General features: G+C 49.0%; 2 protein-coding genes across 3 annotated transcripts in view; both read left to right on the top strand.

The window, feature by feature from the left end:
• Positions 1-521: 521 nt before the first annotated feature.
• The window catches only part of GNB1L (G protein subunit beta 1 like), a 58,978-nt gene continuing 38,154 nt past the window's right edge, over positions 522-21,345 (top strand). Inside the window, exon 1 of one of the 2 annotated variants that reach the window (XM_008697581.2) lies at positions 522-611. The gene's annotated coding sequence lies outside the window, so the exon portion shown is untranslated. Of the gene's footprint in view, positions 612-2,656; positions 2,761-21,345 lie in introns of those variants that run through there. The other variant, XM_008697583.2, reaches the window with a different exon arrangement.
• Positions 2,754-4,910, top strand: RTL10 (retrotransposon Gag like 10). Its single transcript, XM_008697579.2, is given in 6 exon segments — positions 2,754-3,011; positions 3,013-3,164; positions 3,166-3,237; positions 3,239-3,622; positions 3,624-3,849; positions 3,851-4,910. Coding segments are annotated over 6 exon segments (984 nt in total). The 5' UTR covers positions 2,754-2,891; the 3' UTR covers positions 3,881-4,910.

Raw genomic sequence — 21,345 nt, 5'->3', positions numbered from 1 at the left:
CCGCCAGATTGAGCGCGCTCCGGGACTGAGCGCGCTCCCATGACCCCCCGCGCTGCACCGCCGCGCTGGCAGAACTTGGGAGCGCCTGCGCGGCCCTAGGCCCCAAGGCTCAGGGCGCAGGCGCGGCCCTGCTGGGAGGCTAGCGTGGGACTTATGGGGCGGCTGCGCGCACGCAGGGGGCGTGGCTGCGCGGCGTGTTCGGCCTGTGCGCGCAGCGCGGGTCCGCTCGGGAGTCGCTCATTTCGGCCGGAGGGTCAGTGGGGCGCGGGAGCCCGAGCGGCCGGCTGGGTCCCCCGCCCCTGCATCGCTTCCTAACTTCCAGTCCGCAGAGAAGCGGTCGGAGTCCCCGGACTGGGTCCCAGTTGCCTTTCCGAACGGCGAGCCTCAGTTTCTCGGTCCGCGCTGCGGGCTGGGGGGATCCTGGAATCATTTTCGGGTGGTTCCCGCGGTCTTCGGAGGTCGCCCCCGCACCCTGCCTCGCCTCACGGCGGTCGATATTGTTCTGCACTTTTTAGGTGGCACTTGGACTCTCGCCGTGGGAGGGAGACCGGTCCGCAGTCTCCAGCGGCAGATTCGTGGACCCTCTTCACAGACGCTTCGCGCAGCCTCAGGTAGGTCGGCTTCTTTTTGCAGTGGGACCTGTGAGCTCATTCCCGGCGGTTTCCTGCATGGCGTTTGCGGGAGGGGTGGTGCAGTGGTCTGCCCTCCACTTGCTATGAGGCTTTGGGCAAGTTACTCTACCCCCGGGGCCCCTGGTCTCCTCGGAGCTGAGAACGCTCCAGCGTTCGCGGTGCTTTTTGGCTTTGAGGAAGCAAATGCGCGTGCGTCCCGGTACGTGCTCCTTGAGTAGAGCGCTGTGCAGTCCAGGAGAAGGGCCCAAATTCCTCGGGTTAGGGTGGGGAGAGAAGAGGTCAACAGACTGGTAGCCAAGGCTCCTGAGTGTTAAGAGACCCAGGCTTAGGAAACTTCAGGCTCAAGCAGGGCTGGCTGGTTGGAGCAAGGGAGCCTTCTCCCTCAGGCAGCAGAGGGCACACAGGCATGTCGATGAGCAGGCAGGGGACAGCTAGGGTTCTGACTGGGGATGGGAGTTTGGGACTGAGAGGAAGCCTGGACAGAGACCTGGGTAGTGTGCACTGTCTCCTGGGCATGGGATGTGGTTTTTGCGTGCAGCCTAGCACTTAACCTCAGATTGGTGGCAGGAGCTGGGGTGTGGTTCGCAGTCACTGGTTTTCAGAACTCAATGAGGAACGGAACTGGACTCAGAAGTGAACTGCATTTGTGTGCTGCCCCTTGGGCCACTGCTGCTGGCAGGCTCTAGCATATTCTTTTCCTGCGTTAGCATGGGAGGGGCTTTCAGGTGGAAGAACCCCACAGAGGGAGAGCTGTACCTGAAAGGTTTCAGAATGCTTGGCTGCCAAAGGTAGGTGGTGGTGGCCCTAGCAGGTTCGAGTGCTGCAGGCTAACCTGGGAGGTGCTCAGTAGAAAGGCCAGCAGAACTGTGTCTGCCTGGAGGAACTCACTCTGATGGGGATAGGAGAGAGAAACACATGGACAACTATGCACAAAGGTGTGTGCAGGCCGTGGTGCCCCGACGTGATGAGTTGATGGACCGTTAAGGTCTGTGTGGAGAGGTTGCAGAGTGTGTTCTGCCGTGACTATAAGTGGACCTCCCTTTGCAGAGAGACTGAGGAGGTGGCCTGAGAGGGTTCCTGGCGTTGGAAGGGAACTGTGTCTGGTGATGGTTGCAGCCTCCTTTTCCACTTCAGGTCTCTCTGGGCTGCTCAGGGTTGATGACCACTGCTCTCCAGGCCCTTTACAGGAGTGACTTTGGGGTGGCGAAAGAAGACGTAGCAAGTGGGATTAAACGTGGGGGTTTGGGTGCTGGGCTGTTGGCAGGAATGGGGAAGCAGGGAGGTGGCGTTCGGGGTTGGTGACGTTGCCAGCAGGCTATACTTTGAGTGGTGAGGTGAGTCTGGAAAGCATGGGTGAGGAGGCTGGAGGGCACAGAGAATAGCGGGCCCGGGGCTTCTGTTGGGCATAAAGGTAGGCCTTCCAAGCTCCTAGTGCTTTGATGTTAAAGGATCTTGTGACACGGTCTACTCATAAAACAGTCTGTGTGTGGGGTGACTAGGGGACTCCTCGGTGGATTGAAGGGTAGTTCATAACCAGCATGGTGATGTGTGGTGGTTAAGCTGTGGTCTTTAAAGCCAGGTTCAGCTGCCTCCATCACTTACTGGTGGGTGCTTTGTGGCCGCAGACAAGTGACTTCACTCACCACTGTGCCTCTGGTTCGATGAGAGTACCAGCTTCATCGGGGGTTAGTGTTTGGCACAGAGTAGTCAGTAAAAGGTTGCTACTGTTGTTGTCCAGAAACTCCCTGACAGCCAGCCAGGCCATCCAAGGAAACCCTGGGGGTTCTGATCTGGCCCCCTTTCCTTCTCCTGGGACTGACAGCATCTGCCATCATGCCCATGAAACATCACAGGTGGCGTTTGCCCCCCTTCTCAGACCTCCCAGGCCTGCCTCTTGCGCCCTCCTTCTACTCAGAGCTCCTAGTTGGGTTCCTGGGGTTTGCCTGCTTATTGCCTCCTCTTGCTGCACAGTGGAGATGGTTGGGCCTAGTTCCTGCTCTTCCCCACCTTGTTTTTGGACAGATTGCCTCGGATGATGGCCTGCGTCTGACAGTCCCATCAGCTCTTCTCAGCGCTCCTGAGGCCACAGCTGTCAGCTCCTCTGACCCTCAGCACTTGCCTGGAACGCGTGGGTTTGCCACACCCCTTCTCAGCCCATCTCCGTCCTGTTGTATCATGCCCACCCTCCCTGCTGTGCCATCTCTCCTTTCTTCCTCCTTCCTCTTATAGTTGGTGTGGCAACTCCCTTCTGTTCCCTGCATGCCACCTGGCTGGGGCCGTTGGCAGGGCCTTTGTAATCCCATCCAGGCGGCAGCCAATTACACCAGTGTACACCCTTGGCAGCAGATGGACCAGGTCTCTCCTGGGGTCACGTATGCCCTCCCTTGTGGATCCCTGGATTGAGTGGCCCTGCTGTGGGGACCCTGTGTGTGTGCACACAACCATGGAGCAGAAGAGCACGGCCATTAGTGCTCCCGGCGGTAAACCCACAGAAAGGGGGCTCCCGGCTCTGCACATGCCTGGCCCATGGCCCCCAGGTGGACTTCCACTGGGTGCCAGTCTCACACCCATGCACCTTTGATGGTTCCCCATGGCTTCTGGACCGATATGTCCTTTTGCTTTGAGCACTATCAGGACAACCTCACCTGCATCTTCAAGATCCTAGAGCACCTGATGGGCTGAGCCCAGGCATGGGCAGCCCCCTACCTCGACGGGGACCTGCCCCTTCCTGACGATTATGGGCTCTTCTGCCAGGATCTCAAGGAAGTTGTTCAAGACCCGAACAGTTTTACTGAGTACCATTGCTGTAGCACCTTGCTCCCTGCCTCAAGCCAGCCACCAGTGGCCCTGCAGCTGCCTATGGTGAGGCAGTACTTAGCTAGGTACTCAGAGGCCCTGGCACTCAACATGGATGCTGTCCCAGTTGCTGTGGCCACACCTACTGTTTGTAGTTCCAACTCTACATCCAGAAATACTCCCCTGAACAGCAGTGGAGAATAGCCCTGAGTCTGTGGAGTCCCACACCTTGTCTAGTTCTGCATGCAGCACTGATCCTGGTCGTGTGGGGCCAGCCTTGTCCCAGCCAGGGGAGGTGACCCCTTCACCTGTCCCTGTACTTTCAGGATCTGTTAGCCTGCCTGCCCAGAAACCAAATCCAGTTCCACCAGGGTGCCCAGAACCCTAGAAGACAGAGGAGGAGGTTTCTGAGACAAGAGGTAGACCAGAAGGCATCTTTAGGTACCCCATAGTGGGTGGGGGACATCTCAGAGGTCCCAGGAGACCTAGCAGTTTCTCCCACTCCCCACTCCACAGCCCCGGATTCTGCACATAGCCTAGGCAAATGCAGCAGTGCTCCTTGTGATGAAATGGCTTACATAGCTGAGGAACCCCACAGCCCCCCAGCGGGACAGGGTGGCCTTCCCAGATATTGCTTTATCCACTTGTTTTATTGCTGGGCAGGAGGTGCACCTGTTTGGGCTCTGCTCTTAGCACAAACAGCCCTTTTGTCCCCTCACCACCCCACCTCCTGTTCTAGCAGAATATTGGGCTGTATGCTGTGCCTGTCATCCCCTGACTTCCCCAGTGGCCCAGAAGCTGCCTCCCTGTAGGTTCTCAGCTGCATTTCCACTTGTTGGACAGAGTTTCATATAGCAGTCCTCATCAGATATTTGTATGTCTTTATAACCACTCCACTCCCCAGACCCCTTTCTCAATGTTGACTAGACTGGACGAGGTCTGCCATGTCACCCCTGTTTGGTTCTGTCCCTGGATGGTGTCTCTACTTTGTCCTCCTTCCCCATCTTGGCTCCCTGTGACCTGTCTCCTCTGGGCTGGAATTTAAAGCTGCGTGGAGGAGGCAGCCACTTTGATCATTTAGTATGAGTGGGATGGCAGAGAAAGATGCTTCCCGATGGGTTTACCAGCAGCCTTGGCCAGCTAGGAAGGTGAGATACAGGCCTCCTTGCCAGTCTCAATTCAGTGTCAGGCATTTTCCCCTTTCATATATTAACATTCTGGTTATACCTGGTTTTCTTCAGAAGTTGGCATGAATTTGTGTCTCAGTGCCTTTGCCCATGTGCCTCCCACTTTCTGCTCTTTAGCAGTCCCTGCCTTCCTGCCTGCTCTCACACATTGCTGACTCAACACTTAAACCTTAACACTATAAATGACTTGTATCTTTGGGTAGACTGTGAGCCTCTAGGTCAGGGGCTCCATCTTGATCAGCTTTGTGTCCCTGGTACACAATTTGGTGCTCATTAAACATAATGTTGACCCATGGCTCAGCTTGTGGTGTGGTGGCTGCTGATGAGCAGAGCTCTTATTTTGTTGGCAGGAACGCTGTTGCTGGTTCTGTTGGGAACAGGCTAGGCCCTAGCCATGACTAATCTAGGTCGGTTTTGGAGGTGTGATTTCTGGTGGGGGCTTTGAGAATTGAAGGGTCTGATTGAAGGAAGGAGTTAGGCTGAATATGTGGGAGGGGGAGGCTTGTCAGGTAGAGTGTGGTTTTGAGAACTGACTTCCTAGAGCTGGAGGTGAAGTGAGGAACAGGCAGCAGACCAGAGCGGTGAGGCCCAGGGGCCAGAGGATTGGAATGAAGAAAGACCTGTTCTGTACAAGGATGGGTTTTCTAATAATGAGAGCTGAGAAGCTCCCTTAAGCCAACTTTAAGACAGGATGGGTACAGTGCACCTACCCAGAGGGACAATTAGATAAGAACGTCAAGGCCCTTCAGTTTTACGGTTGCGGAAACAACACTATCCTGGAAAGTAGGAAGAAAAAAATAAGTGGAAATGTGAACTGCTACTAAAACTAATTACTTTAGAGAAAAATTAGAAATAAGGAAACATCTGGTAAAAATTTTTAAGTAAAACAGACATTGTTGGGATTATTTTATTTAGTAATTATCACTTTCAAAGGCTCTAGGTTCAGATGGTTTTATGCGTGAGCTATTTTAAGGCCCAGATGCCTTGTAAATAAAACAGTTGCAAGTCTTAGAAGTAAGTGGGAAGCTGATAGAACCCTAAAAGCAGACAAGCAAGCTAACAGAAGAAATCACTGTGCAGCCTCGATTCTGATCAAGTGTGGAAAATCCCTGCACATTGTAACCCAGCCCCAGACGCACTGCTGCCCCTCCACGCTATTGCTCAGGTCTGGACCCTCCTTTTTCAGACCCAGCTCAGACTGTTTCCCACCCCCACGCCCTGGCCTGCCAGTGGGTCTGATATTGTTGGCCATATCTTTTGAGTTGGTAAGATGTCTCTGACAATAGAACCTGGGGTTACTTTCTGGGGTGATGGCCCAGTCACTTAGTTGACATCCCCTCTCTTGCTGGCCTCTGCACAGGGCACCTTTCTCATCTACATTTAGTGGACCTGAAGTGAATCCCTTTCAGCTCAAGATTCCCGTCTTCCCTTCTGACCCCCCACTCCCACCCCATTGCCATCTCCCTTGGGCCCCAGGCAGCTCCTGCCAGCTTGGTTTGTAGTCTGGCATATGAGGGCCAACTCGCCCAAGGCAGGCCCAAGAGGATCTGTGGAGAGGTCAGATGACCTGTGTTTTCATTTGGAAAATGGGTCCCATTGTGGTTGGGCTCTCATGACGAAAAGAAATGAGGGCAGGGCCTTTGTGACAAAGATAAGGTTGTCAGTTGCTGGGTGCCCTCGAGGGTGGGATCAGGAGAGGCCTGGCCTTGCAGACGCAGTGCACGTGGTGTTGCAGAGTGACAGTCTCATTGGCAGCCAGTGCTGTGCCCTGTCTTTGGGCACATGCAACGACCTAGCTGCTTTTCCGTTCTGAGGGGGTAGAAGGAACACAGAGAACCAGGACAGGAGGCCCTGCCATGCTGGACATGCATGACGGGAGGAGGCTCCTGGGTCATTCGCCACTCCCGGCTCTTCACACACAGGTGTGAAGCTAGAGGCTGCTTCTGGGAGCAGGACAGTCTGGCAGGGTTTGCTGGCTGTGCTCAGATTCTGGCCGATGTGCTGGGGTCTGCCTAAATGGATCATCCCATACTTGGCTTTGGAAATAACCTGGAGATTTTATTTCCTAAACGTAGGACATAGTGGGCACTATGGAAGGGTTTTTAAAGTATATGTCTCCAAGGAAAATTTTGACACCAGAAAATTTTAACACCATACAGTCCTATGAGAGATGGAACTTTTTATAAAGCTGCAGCAATGAAAGTACTTGGAATTGGTGTGGATGGATGAACAGAGGGGAATAGAGAACTTTGAAATAAAGCCAAATAAATGCAGGAATTTAGTTCATGCTAAAGGTATTGTTTCAAATTAATGGGGGTGAAATGGATTATTCAGTAAAAGGAGTTGGAACAACTGGTTAGCCATCTGGAAAATAGTAAAACTGGATACCCGCCTCCCTCTGTGCCAGGCTCCACTCCGGATGGATTAAAGATTTCAATATTTAAAAAGCCATAAGAGTACTACGGGGAAGTATGGGTGAATATTTTTTTTCTTCCTGTGATCCCAGAACTTTAAAAGTTGTAGATATCCAGAATTGCTGAAAGTATGGAGAGAGAGGCTTTTTCTTACTGTTGGTGGGAATATCAAATATTACAATTCAGCCACGTAACACTTCTAAGCACACAGACTCTGGCCATTTGCCTTCGTGCAGGGGCCGTTCTTCCTCAGTGTGGGGCTTCAGAGCACGCACTTGGTCACATCGTGCTTCCACTTGCAAGCTCATGGTCCTTGGTGTCACCTGACCTCATAAGGCGGGGGGAAGATCGAATGAGATAAGGCCTGTGCAGGGGCCTGAACCCTGCCAAGTGCCTAGTGGGCACTCACTGCGAAGCTGGAAGCAGCCCAAAGGTCCTGTAGTACGGAGTGAGGTACACAGAGCTGTTGTCCTGTCACATCAATCAGGATGAGCCAGATTCTGCTGCAGTAGAAACCTCCCACGTCTCACTACTCACCTGTCCCAGACCAGCTGGGGTGCCCCCTGCCCATTGCAGAGGACCTGTCCTGACAGGAGTTCACTGGATGCATTTCTCCACAACCACAGAGGCGGGGGAAAGACCACAGTGAACCACAAGTGATACTTGTCACTCCTTTTCCGTTACTGTGGCCAAAGGCAGCTGCCAGACTACACCTGAGTTCTGAGGGATGAGTGGCTAATCCCCCCTTGGGGTGGGGCCATGAGCACGGGGAACGGGAACCTGACACACACACGGTGCAGCCGTCGCCAGAGTGGGGGCAGGCCTGCATCAGTACCTGTGAAAAGATGGCTGTGAGCTTACTAAGGCATTGGGGCCTAAACAGCAGAATGTATTTCTCCCAGTTCTGGAGGCTGGAAGCCCAAGATCAAGGTGCTGGCAGGGTTGTTTCTCCTGTGGTCTGTCCCCTTGGCTTGGGATGGCCATATTCTCCCTGTGTCCTCACATGGTTGTCTCTCTGTGCCTGTCCGTTCTAATTTCCTCTTAGAAGGACACTAGTCCTATTGGATTAGGGGCCACCCATATGACGTCATTTAACCTTAATTCCTCTTTAGAGGCCCTGTCTCCAAATAGACTCACATTCTGAGAGGATAGGGGTTAGAACTTCAACATGTGAATTGGGGGGGGGGGGGGGGACGACACAATTTGCCCATAATAATGCCCAAGATGCATTTCTTGTTTTTCATTTTTACAATTTCCAACAGTGCTATGGTGAGCACCCTTTGAGCATCGCTGAGTGGTGGGGTACAGAGCCCCTCCAGGCCACAGCAGCAGAACATGCTGGGAACTCTTTCTTATTTCAGAAATCTTTGCCTGCCTGAGGGTACAAAGACATTACCCTGTATTTCCCAGTTTTCATGTTTTGCCTTTTACATTGACTCTCAAGTCGGCTCGTGACTCATGGCATGGCTTGCAGAGGGCTCTGCTGTGGTCATCAGATAGCCAGCGACAGCCAGGGCCCCTCCACGCTCCCTGCACCAGATGTAGAATAGAAGTGGGAATCTCTTTGAGGTGTGGAGCCGCTGAGTTTGGGGGCTTGTGTTTTCCACAGCGTGACCTATCCTTCCCTAATGAGTAGAGGACCCTTTTCCCACAGGGTGTGGACCTTCCCACCCCAGGTTAAGATGCCCAGCTGCCCCAGCCTGTCCATGGTGCCGTCTTTCTCATGCATGCCTGGCTCTCTGGTCTGGGCTGTCCTCCACCAATGATCTAGCTTTATAGTCAGTCTTCACTATTTGGTAGAGAAATGTTCCCACCTGCCCGTCCCCCCCACTGACACTTTGTTCTTAAAGTTGTCTTGGCTAGTTTTAAAGACACATGTCATAAACACAGATGTGGAGAGGATGGTACAGTGGACCGTGGCCTGTCCGTTGCTCAGCTCCAGCGGTGGTCAGTCCTGATCCTGGGGCCACCGTGTTGGTGGACTGTGTGTGCGGTGCCAGACAGAGGAAGTCCTGAGCTCACTTTCTCTTTGGGCTGTGGTGCCCTCACTTGTAAATGGGCAACATGATCTCTGTTACAAAGGTGTTGATGGTGAGCCTGGGAGGAGCCCCTGGCCTGCGGGGTGCCCTTGGCAGCCCATTCCTTCTCTCCTAGCCTCAGGTGTGCACAGCCAGGGCTGGGGCCTGTGGGTGGTGGGCACTCATCCACTTGCCAGTGCGGGCAGTGAAGAGGAACATCCTGGGCTGCTCTCCACCTATGTGCCTGAGCAGCACGGGGTCTGGGCTGACAGTGGGCCCACACTCGGCCGTACAGCTGGTGAAGTGCAGGTGCTTCGTGGTCGGTGCAGGGACGCCTGGCACCGGGAGTGCCACAGCTCATGCCCCGTGGGGTCCTGGGTGCAGAATGTCGTTCACCTTGACACTTCTGCACCATAGCCAGGGTTTTCTGAAGGCCACAGGTGGGGAGATGGGCGGCTTGTGAGGGCCTGCCCGGTAGGGGAATCCAGGAAGCATGGGATGGCCAGGTACCTGATCCTGTGTGCTATCCCGTAGGGCATGGCAGCCAGCCTTCCCACCACCAAGACCCTGTGTTCCTCCCCCGGAAAATCAGGGTGCAAATGGGAGCCATGGATGGTGGTGGCCAGGAGGGTCAACCGGGGCCAGTGCGGCTCTGCGCCTGTGTTTCCACCCCGCTCCAGGTACCCGCTTCACAATGCCTCCTGGTCCCTGTCATCATGTCCCATGCCCCCGTCCCCCTCCGTCCCCCTCCACCCCTCACAAGTTGTTGAACTTTTGCAAGGCTCCCTTTGCTGCCTGTGTAATGGAGAGAATTTCTGCCTTGCATGTGCTTGGAGGCAGCAGGCCCCTCAGGGCTAACATCACTGTCCCTGATCCTTTCCTCCCCCAAGGCTTCGATCACAAGGCACTGCCAGTGGCTGTTAGTGCCAGTGGCTGTGCATGTGTGTGTGCACAGACCCAACAGCCCATTGTGAACGTGCGGTGTATCTGTGGGCCCATAATTTGCACATCTGTGAATGTGTGTGTTAGATCGGTGGGGGGACTCCCCTGCCTGAGGCAGCCTTTGTCGCAGGAGCAAACACAGATCCCTTGTCAGAAAGTGTATCACCACCACCATGGTTACAGATCCCCTCTCCAAGTGGGATCAAGTTCCCAGGAACTGCCTGGGCCCTAGGCCCATGCAGATTGGCCCATTCCATGCCCACGGTGAGAGTCGTCTGGGTGCTGTCATCAGCACTGGGCAGCTGGCTGCCGTGGACCAGATCTCATGGCAGAGTGGGCCCCAGAGGCTGGCACTGGCGCGTGGGAATGGTCACACTTCCTGTAAAACAACGAGCTTTTCCGTGTGTTCACCAGGGGACAAAACTGCTGCTGGCCTGGCTGGCTTCCCACCCCTGCCTGTAAGTTTGTGCAGGCAGGCTGGCTGAAAATGCCCCCGAGTTGGGCTTCCTTCCTGCCATCTTGCCAGGCTCCCTGGACCTGGTCCTGGGGGTGATGGGCGTCCTCAGCCGCAGCTTCAGGTGCCTGTTTGTGGAGCGGCCCCGCCTGCCCAGCCTGCCGGCCTCTGCTGCCCAGCAGCCCCTCGCCCTGGCATTTCCTTTCAGTCTAGCAAGATTGGCCTGTCCCCCTGTCCCAAGCAGAGGTCTGCGACTGCTGGCCTCAGTGGCCCAGCTCCGAAGCCCCTGCTGGCCGTGGGGCACACGGCCACACCTCACACACTGCAGCTGCTGGTTTGTCAGACACCACTGTGCCTTTGTCCGCCGGCTCCCTGCCGGCGTGGGAGCACTGGCTGAGCAGCCAGCAGGTTGTGGTGTGGTGGGGGAGAGCAGGCACGCGGCGGGGAGCGCTGTGCTCACCTCTGCCTCGGCACCCATCATACCACATGGGCCTTGACCCCTGCAGAGGAGCCAGGTCCCAGGGGGTGTGGCTGTAACTTTGCCTCCATTGGCCTCTCCTCCAAACACAGTGGAGCCCTTCCAGAAGGGGTGCTCGCACACCTGGCGGGATGAATGTCTAGACACAGTGTGGGGCACTGCTGGGTTTACTGCAGGAAAGGAGCTCCTATGGGACCTGGGACACTCCTGCCAAGGTCGTGAATCTTCCTGGACGGGGCACCTTCCCCCTCAGAGGAGCCAGGACCGCGTGAGCTTTGCAGTAGCAGAAGGTCTCCAAGTTACGGAGCAAATGATTTGCAGCTCTTGGACAGAACAAGAAGCTTCAGGCCGGGGATGGAGGTGGTGTCAGTCTGTCCCCCAGGGCCTTCAGGAGTGCCGCACTTGACTCTGCCACAGAAGCCTGTGTTTCTACAGCTGTCCCCCAGATCTGCTTTGTGGACTTTCGGGCCCATGGGGAGAGGCCCTGGCTGTACTCGGAGCTCACAGGGGGCTCCTGGCAGCTGGGCTTGGCTGTTTTCCGTGTACGCTCAAGAAACAGCCAGCGTGGAACCTGTTGAGCCTCAGGCCACCATCACCTGCTGCTCCGGGACACCGCTGTGCCAGAGGCAGGCAGGCCTGGGGCTGGCATTCCGTCCCTCAGGGGAAGGGCTGCTGGGGGGCATTCTTTACACCCCCTTACCCCCGCACTGTACACACAGAGTTCCATCCGTCACCGGGAGAGGTGGGGATGGCCACAGTTGGGGTGTGCACTTGCTGCCGGGGAAGGCGGGTGCGGGGGAAGGCGGGTGCGGGTCCAGGCTCCCACCTCCCCACTGGACTCTGAGGCCTGCTGTGCGCAGGGCTGCTGGGAGCACTATCCTCCCTCCCTCAGCCCTCCCTCCCAGGCGGGGCTGGCCGCACTGCGTCCCCGGAACCCCTCCCTGGGATCTGCATCTTTGAAGCCACGGATACTGACAGAGGATTCAATGAATCCAAGGTCGCCAGTTGGGTGTTGACAGATGCCCGGCCACGATACTATTTCTGATTTAATAACCGAATGGGAGGCTGGCCCTTGGTAATAATTAGGGCTAATTACTGAGGAGGTGTTGACAGACGGGCTGAGAGGAAACAAACTACCTTTATCCCCAGGCTTAGAGTCAGATTACCGGCCCAGTGCTATCTGCCCCTCAGAAAGTAGACGCTTCAATCACTCACCGAGGCTTCAAAGGGGAAAGGGCCCTGACAATGCACGGGGTTTGGAAAGGAGCTATGAAGTGCGCCTTTGACTCCGAATCGCCAAACGGAGCCCCATTCCAGGAATGGATTCTTTGTGAAGTTTGAGTTACCCCCGGCAAACCTGCCTCCCTGGCTCGGGGCCGGGGAGGGGTGCTATGGGCACAGGCTGGTGCCGGGACTGGCCTGACCCGCCCTGGTCCCTCCTAGGCTGGGCCTGTGCCTGGCAGCCCACGGGGCCTGAGCAGGGAGGTGCAGCATGCTTTCCTTGGCCCAGGGAATGTGTCCAGTTCTTTGTGGCCGTGAGCTGCAGGTAACGGGATAGGGATCTTACTACTCCAGCAGGCTTGTTCCTTCCCTTGTCTCATCTGCACATGCTTTCTAAAGCTGTTGTGGGCAGATCTAGGCTCTCTGGTTTTGTATTGTTTTGTTTTGTTTTTTAGGCGGGGAGGGGCAGAGAGAATCTCAAGCGGGCTCCATGCCCAGGTCAGAGCTCGATCTCACAACCCCGAGATCATGACCTGAGCTGAGATCAAGAGTCAGACTCTTAACCGACTGAGCCACCCAGGCACCCGTAGTCTGGGCTCTCTGGAAGGGGCTGTGCCCTTGGCCTTATTTATTGCAGGACCACCCCTCTGGGGCCTGGGCATCACTCACTGGGCTGCCCCCACCCCTGGCTTGAGTAGTGAGCCAATGCTGTGGATGGGACACTAACCCCCAGGAGCCCCAGTGACAGGGTGATGACTTGGAAAGGGGTTGTCCTAAGTTGTAGGCTCGTTTCTGATGCCTGTATGTGCACCTGCTGACTCCCCTGGGACTCCCTGCATTTCAAAGACCATAGAGGGCAGTGGTCAGACCTCCATTCCCCTGGTGGGAAGCAGCAGCCCCAGAAAGTTTCCCAGTGACCTGCCCTGGACCGCCCAGGTCGCTATGTCTGTGATGTGGCTTCGAAGGGCCAGTCTGGGCCTCTTGCTGTAGTCTGTCCTGATCAGGAAGGCAGGAGGGTGATGAAACAGTGTTGAGGACGGGCCTGTCCAGAGACCATCTTTCTGGTTCCAGCTGTAGCCTCGGAATCACAAAGTGAGTAGGTCTCTGTTCCTGCCAGCCTGGAGGACCAGCCAATTCAGAGGCTTCCCGCTGGGATGGCTGTGTACTTCAAGGAGAGAATGAGTTGGTCTGGCTGGTGAACAGTCTTGTGAGATCAGCATTCTTCCTTTCCCCGGCATGCTGCTCTGCTTCTGGAAGTAACCATGGTGGAGTGGAAGAAACCATGGTGGTGATGATGATGATGGTAAAAGTCATCAGCTAATTTGTTTAGCTGAATACTCACTCCCTCGTATTAGGGGCACTATGGATGACTTTAAATCTATTTCTATGAGGGCAAAAATAGGATGGTGAATTATTTTAAATGGGAAAAGCTGTCCCAGGATGCCATCCAGGGGATCACATTACATTTAGTTGTCAGATGTCCTTGGTCTCCTCTGGTCTCCTCTGTGACAGTTTCTTAGACTCTCCCTGTTTTTATAGCCTTGACAGTTTTATGGGGTACCCGTCAGGTCTTTTGTAGAATGTTCCTCAGCTAGGATATGTAACGTGTTTGTCTCATGATCAGACTGGGGCTGTGGGTTTCCGGGAGCCAGACCTCAAAGATAAAGCACCATCTCATCACATATTAATGGTACATGCTGTCAAAATGACATTACTGTTGATGTCGGCCTTGGTCACCTGGCTGAGGTAGTGGTTGTCAGGTTTCCTCTCTGTAAAGTTAGTCTTTTCTCTCCCTTTCCAGACTGTCCTCTTAGGAAGGAAATCAGTATGGGCAGCCCCTCATGAGGGGTGGAAGTTCTACTCCACATCCTTGAGGGCGTTGTAGCTACACAGATTTTTTGGAATTTTCCTGCATGCAAGATTTGTCTCTCCCCCATTTATTTATTTCTTCAATCATTTTATTTTATCAGTATGAACTCATGAGTATCTGTTATTAATATGATCATTACTATGAAATGTACTTAGATTGAGTCTTAACACCTGCCCACAGCAGCACCACCACAATCCCAACGCAGAAACTGATCCATTACCTCAGAACTTTCCTCCTGCTCCCCCTCGGTAGTCAGCCTCTCCCCTGCCCCTGGCCCCTAGCCACTGCCCACCTGTGCTCTCTACCTGGTTGGGCCGGAACGCCATATAACTAGGCTCATACTGTATGTAACCTTTCACTCACCGTAATTCTCTGGAGATCCATCCATGTTGTTGCATTTTTCAATAGTTTGTTCCTTATTATTGCTCCAGAGTATTCCATTCCGGGCGCCTGGGTGGCACAGCGGTTAAGCGTCTGCCTTCGGCTCAGGGCGTGATCCCGGCATTATGGGATCGAGCCCCACGTCAGGCTCCTCCGCTATGAGCCTGCTTCTTCCTCTCCCACTCCCCCTGCTTGTGTTCCCTCTCTCGCGGGCTGTCTCTATCTCTGTCAAATAAATAAAAAAATCTTTGAAAAAAAAATGAGTATTCCATTCACCTATGGATGGTCATTTGGGGCAATGTGAACAGAACTACTGTACACATTCATGTACAAAATTGCACATCAATTTTCATTTCTCTAGAATAAATATCTAGGGTTAGGTTTGCCAGGCAATATGATACATGTATATTTAATTCTGTAAGAAACTACACACCCATTTTCCAGAATGCTTGTACCATTTTGCATTCTTATGAACAATGTATGAGAATTCTGTGCTCCACCTTTCCCATCAGCACTTGGTTTTGTCAGGTTTTGTTCCTTTTTTTTTTTTTTTTTTTTTTTTTTTTTTAGCCATTCGTGGCCTTCAGTCCCATCTCATCTAAATTGTCAAGCTTATGTCCATTGAGTTGTTCATAGGATTTCCTTAATGTTTGTTGTGTCTCGAGTGCTAATCCTTTTTTCGTGAGGATAGTGTGTTTCTTCTCCCTTTTTTGTAGTTATCTGGCTAGATAGAGATTTGTCAATTTTATGAATCTCTCTAAAGAATTGATCTCTGATTTTATTGACTTTATTGCTTTACTATTCTCTATTTCATTTGTTTCTGCTCTATCCTTATCATTTCCCTCCTTTAGCTTGCTTTGGGTCTTATTTTGCTCCTCTTTTTCTAGTTTCTTAAGGTGCAGACTACATCATTGATTTGAGATCTTTCTTTTTCTAATGTAAGCATTTTTTTTCCTTAAGTAATCTCCACCCAGCATGGGGCTTGAACTCATGACCCTGAGATCCAAGAATCTTATGCTCTACTGACTGAGTCAGCCAGGTTTATCTCGAATGTAGGCATTTAATGCTATATATTTTCCTCCATGCTCACTTTAGCTGAATCCTACAAATTTTGATTATTTCATTTTTCATTTTTATTAAGTGCAAAATATTTTCTAATTTCTCTTGGGACCTCTTTGACCAATTATTTCAAAGTATATTGTTCATTTTCCAAATATCTGGAGATTTTCCCGTTACCTTTCTGTTACCAATTTCCAGGTTAATTCTATCATGTTAGAGAACATATTTTGTATGCTTTTGTTTCTTCTTCATTTTTTACGGTTTTGTTTTATGACCCAGGATATGGTCTATCTTGATGAATATTCCATGTGCATTTGAGAAGAATGTGTTTTTTTCTCTTGGGTAGAGTATTCTCTTAATGTCAACGAGGTCAAGTAGGTAGATAGTATTAGTCAGGATTTTGTATGACTTTTTGGCCACTTATTCAGCTAATTACTAAGGAGGAGTTTAAGTCTTAGCTATAATTACATATTTGTTTATTTCTGCTTTCAGTTCCATCCGTTTTTCCTTCACGCATTCTGAAGCTCTGTTGTTAGCTGAATACATATATAGGACTCATGTCTTTTTGATGAATGGATACCTTTTATTATTTTGTATCCTTTTTTTTTTTTTAAAGAGACGTGAGATTTTTTTTTTTTTAAGATTTTATTTATTTATTCGACAGAGATAGAGACAGCCAGCGAGAGAGGGAACACAAGCAGGGGGAGTGGGAGAGGAAGAAGCAGGCTCATAGCGGAAGAGCCTGATGTGGGGCTCGATCCCAGAACGCCGGGATCACGCCCTGAGCTGAAGGCAGACGCTTAACCGCTGTGCCACCCAGGCGCCCCTATTTTGTATCCTTCTTATCCCTGGTAATATTCCTTTCTCGGAGGCCTACTTTCTGTGACATTAATATATTTCTCCAACCAACTTTCTTTTATTGTATATATAGTAATTCTTTTTCACCTTTTTACTTTTAATCTGTTTTTATATTTAAAGTGGGTTTCTGCCAGGTAACTTACATTTGGGTCTTTTTTTTTTTTTAATAGGTTATAATTGTTAGATCTGATAATTGACATGTTGAGAGCATTTGTATTTATTGTAATCATTTACATGATTCTATTTTGGTCTATTTTGTTGCTTTCCCTTTCCCTTTTTCTTCTGATTTTTTGGTTCCTCTGTCTCCTCTCTCCTGTCTTCTTAGGAATTATTTAAATGTTTTCAAATACTCTGTTTAAATTTTTCTATTGGCTTTTTGGCTATATCTCTTTGTATTACATGTTTTTAATGGTTCGTCTAGAGATTGCAGTGTACGTTCTCAATCTTTCACAGTCTTTTTAGGGTTAATATTATTTTTCATTTCAAGTAAAATATAGAAGCCTTACAATCCTATAGGTCCTCTTACCCTCCTGCCTTCATGTGATAGCTGTCATATTGAAAACCCTACCAGATGGTGTTATCGTTTTAACAATATACATGTTCACTTAAGAGGTGAAAATTTGTCTTTTATATTTACCTGGATATTTACTATTTCTCTTCCTCTGCCTTCTGGAAGTTCCACATTTCCTTCTGATTATCATTATCTTTGAGCTGTAGAACCTCCTTTAGTATTTCCTTTATTCCACATCTGCAGGCAAGAAATTCGCTTAGTTTTCCTTCATCTGAGAATATCTATTTTTGCCTTCATTCCCAAAAGAGAATTTACTGGATATAGAGTTTTTTCTTTCTATACTTTAAAGATATTCCACTGTCTGCTGGCTTTCGTGGTTTCTGATGAGAAATCCACACCAATTCAGACTATTATTTCCCTATGTATGTGTCATCACTGTCAAGAGTTTTTTCTTTATTATTTTTTAGCAGTTTAATGATGTGTTTGAATGTGGTTTTATCCTGCTTATGGTTCATTGAGTCCTTAAATGTATAAATTTTTGTCTCTTCCCAAATTTGTGAAATTTCAGGCAATTATTTATTCAAGTTGTTTTCCTGCTCCATTTCTTTCTCTTCTTCTCAGACTCCAGTTACATGAATCTCAGACCTCTTATTGTTATTCTACAACTCCCTGATGTTCTACTCATTTATTTTAATCTCTTTTCTTTCCGATTTTCTATTAGATAATTTCTGTTGACCAAGCTTTATGTTCATTGGCTCTTTCCTTTGTCATCTCCCATTCCATTATTGAAATTTTTTGTTTTGAATATTGTATTACTCAGTTTTGAAATTTCCTTTTAAAAAATTAATTTATGTTTCTCTGCTGAGAATGTTCCTTCTGTTCATTTCAAGTATGTTTACCTTTACCTCATGGAGCATAACTGTAAAAGTTGCTTTAGAATCCTTATCTGATATTCCCAACATCTGAATAGTTTCAAGGTTGGCATCTGTAAGTTGACTTTTCCCTTGAGAACTGCTCTCATTTTCTGGTTCTTGATATGTTGAATAATTTTGTATTATATCCTAGACATATCCTGTTTGAATATTACATGGGGTCCTCTGGAAAATGTTGAGTTTTGTATTAGCAGGCAGTCAACCCAGTTAGAATTGCCACACAAGTTCTGTCTTGCCCTTTGTGGGCTATGGTTTTAATCTCTTTTCAATTTTCAAAGCTTTTGAGAGGCTCCTTTGGGTCTATCCCAGGCTTATGAAATTCAGTAGTGAGCGTGGGACTTTTATGGGTTCATTCACAGAATTAAGAGACCTTTTTCTTTAGCTCTTTCCTCTCTGCAATTCTCCCCCCAACTCCACACACACACTCCATCCAGCAAGATCCCCTTCTCTTGATTCCTGTGGCCAAAAAGACAGAGGTTTCTCTCAGAGTCACTTCTCCCACACAGTGCTGTGTCTAGGGCCCATTCTTGGGGCAGTGCTGAGAGAGAAGAGAAAAACAAACCATCAGGGATTTCCTCTCACATTCTTTAGACTTTTTCTCTGTAAAGTTGTCCAGAAACTAGTCTATCTAAGTTTTAGCTACTGCTGCCTTGTAGCTGTGCAAGCTGGGCCTACCCCAAGGCAATACCCCAAGACATACTAATAAAAATGGGAAATAATTCCCATACAGGTCACTTCTCCAAGGGTTTGCTTGCCTCCAAAATCTGTCTGTTATTTTTCATTTTTCAGAGTTTTTAGGTAATTGCTTTTTATATTTTGTCTAGAGTTTTTAGTTGCAGTCAGGCAGAGAGAGAGGCTATAGTGAACTTATTTCATCCTGGCCAGATTCAGAAGCCTGTCAATGTGGTTTTAATGTACATTTCTCCATGAGTCATGTTAAGCATCTTTTTATATGTTTAAGGGCCATTTTTAGTTTTTGTGAATGTGAATTCATGTCTTTTGTCCATTTTCTATTTGGTCTTTAGACTTTCCTTAATTTTGAAGATTTCTGTATATTCTAAAGATATTAGAATTTTTATCCCTTTTGACATGCAAAAATTTAAAAATGTCTTAGGTATTTTATCTTCTAATTGGTATTGTGAATGGAGTTTTCTCTAACAGTTTATTGTTTGTGCATATGGAAGCTATTAAGTTCTGTTAGTTTTTTTCCCTTGCTACTATACTAAATTTTTTTTAACGTTTGAATTTGTTTTATTATTAATTATCTAAGGCTGTCATATATATCATCATGTCATCTGGAAGACAATTTAATGTTTTCTTTTCCAAGTCATATGCCTTTAATTGATTTTTCTTATTTAATTGCATTGGCTTAAACCTCCAGTACAGTGTTGAATAATGGTATAGATACTGGGTATTTTGATCTTAGAGGATATACCTCCAATATTTCTTCATAAAGTAATGTGTTGACTGTAGAAGGAGGTGTGTGTATGTGTATTTTAATAATTTTTAAGAAACCCATCAGTTTCTCTTTGGTTAGGTGGGGTTTGTTTTGTTTAAGCTTTTATTTATTTATTTTGAGAGAGTGAGAGAGAGACAGCACTAGTTGGGGCTGGCAGAGGGAGAGGGAGAAGCAGACTCCCCATTGAGCAGGGAGCCAGGTTAAGTGCTTTAATAAAGACCCAGGCGCCCTGGTTAAGTGTTTTAATAAAAAATGGGTATTGAGGGGTGCACCTGGGTGGTTCAGTCAGTTAAGCATCTGCCTTCAGCTCCGGTCACGAGACCAGGGTCCTGGGTTTGAACCCTGGGTTGGGCTCCCTGCTCAGCAGTGAGCCTGCTTCTCCCACTCCCTCTGCCGCTCCCCAAGGGCTTGTGCTCTCTCGCTCTCTCTGTCAAATAAATAAATAAAATCTTAAAAAAAAATGTATAGAGAGGCAACTGGGTGGCTCAGTCGGTAAGTGTCCAACTCTTGATTTCAGCTAAGGTCATGATCTCAGGGTTGGGCCCCATGCTGGGCATGGAGCCTGCTTAAGATTCTCTCTTCTTTGTCTCCCTCTATCCCTCCCCTACTCTCTAAAAAAAAAATGGGTATCGAATGTTGTCAGAGGCTTTTTTTTTTTTAGCATCTATGAATCTAAATTATATGATCTCTCCATAGATTTATTAACATGGTGTATGACATTAATGGATTTCCTAATTAAACTAACCTTATGGGCACCTGGGTGGCTCAGTCAGTTAAGCATCTGCCTTTGGCTCAGGTCATGATCCCAGGGTCCCAGGATCGAGCCCCGTGTTGGGTTCCCTGCTCAGTAGGGAGCCTGCTTCTCCATCTGCCTCTGCTCCCCGCCTCATGCTGTCTCTCACTTGCTCTCTCTTTCTCACACACACATGCTCTGTCTCTCTCAAATAAATAAATAAAATCTGAGGCGCCTGGGTGGCTCAGTCGTTAAGTGTCTACCTTCACTCTGGTCGTGGTCCCAGGGTCCTGGGACTGAGCCCCACATCAGGCTCCCTGCTCAGCGGGAAGCCTGCTTCTCCCTCTCCCACTCCCCCTGCTTGTGTTCCCTCTCTCGCTGTCTCTCTCTCTGTCAAATAAATAAATAAATAAAATCTTTAAAAATAATAATAATAAAATAAAATCTTTAAAAAAAAAACTGACCTTGCATTCCAAGGATAAATTCCAGTTGGTCATCATGTATGACTTTTAATTTGATGTTCTATTTTGTTTGCTAATATTTTATTTACTATTTTTGTATGATATTCATAAGTGGTATTGGTCTCTACTTACCCTCTGGTCAAAGCTTTAAATATATCTCATGAATTCTGGTTTAGAGTGTTTTTCATTGTCGTTTTTAAAATTCATGGATTAAGTACTTCCCCTTTCACCTAAAATTCGTCATTTAATAAATGGTTTTAAATTTTTAGTTGGGAGGACATTTTAGTTTTTATTTTGTTAATTTCTGATTTAACTGCTCTGTGGTCATAGCATATATTTATAATATTTCTTCTTTATGGAACTTACTGATGTTTTCTTTGTGACCCAGTATACAATTTTTACACATGTTCACATGCATTTGAGGAGAAGGTGTAATCTCTGTTTTGAGAGTGTAAAGTTCCATGTCGATCCATAATATTTACCCCATGGAATCTTCTATCTCCTTACTTATTATTTTCCACTTGGTAGGACGTGTACTAAGGGGAGTAGTATATCATGTTCTCCAATTATTGGTGAGTTTTTTCTGTGATTCCTTGCATTTCCTGTAGTTTCTATTTTATAAAGGTGGTGTTTCTGTCATTTAGTACGTAAGTATTCAAAACAATCATATATTCATCGTGAATTCCAGCTTTCAGTATTGCAGAGTGTCTGCGTTTGTCAATTCTAATGCTTTTTGGCTAGAATTCAACTTTGTTGACATCTGTATTTTAACCCCTGCTCTTTTATTGTTTCTATTTGTCTGAGATACCTTTGTCCATCTCTAGTTTTAGCCTTTTGGAATCACTTTAACATTTTTTTTCAAGATTTATTTATTTATTTTAGACAGCACGAGAGAGCATGAGTGGGTGGGGGCAGTGAGGGAGAGGGAGAGAAGTCCCA

This window comes from Ursus maritimus, unplaced genomic scaffold (genome assembly GCF_017311325.1).
Source record: "Ursus maritimus isolate PB19 unplaced genomic scaffold, ASM1731132v1 scaffold_33, whole genome shotgun sequence".
Taxonomy (NCBI): domain Eukaryota; kingdom Metazoa; phylum Chordata; class Mammalia; order Carnivora; family Ursidae; genus Ursus; species Ursus maritimus.
The sequence above is the reverse complement of the archived record's forward strand: the minus strand, read 5'-3'. Positions and strand labels throughout refer to the sequence as shown.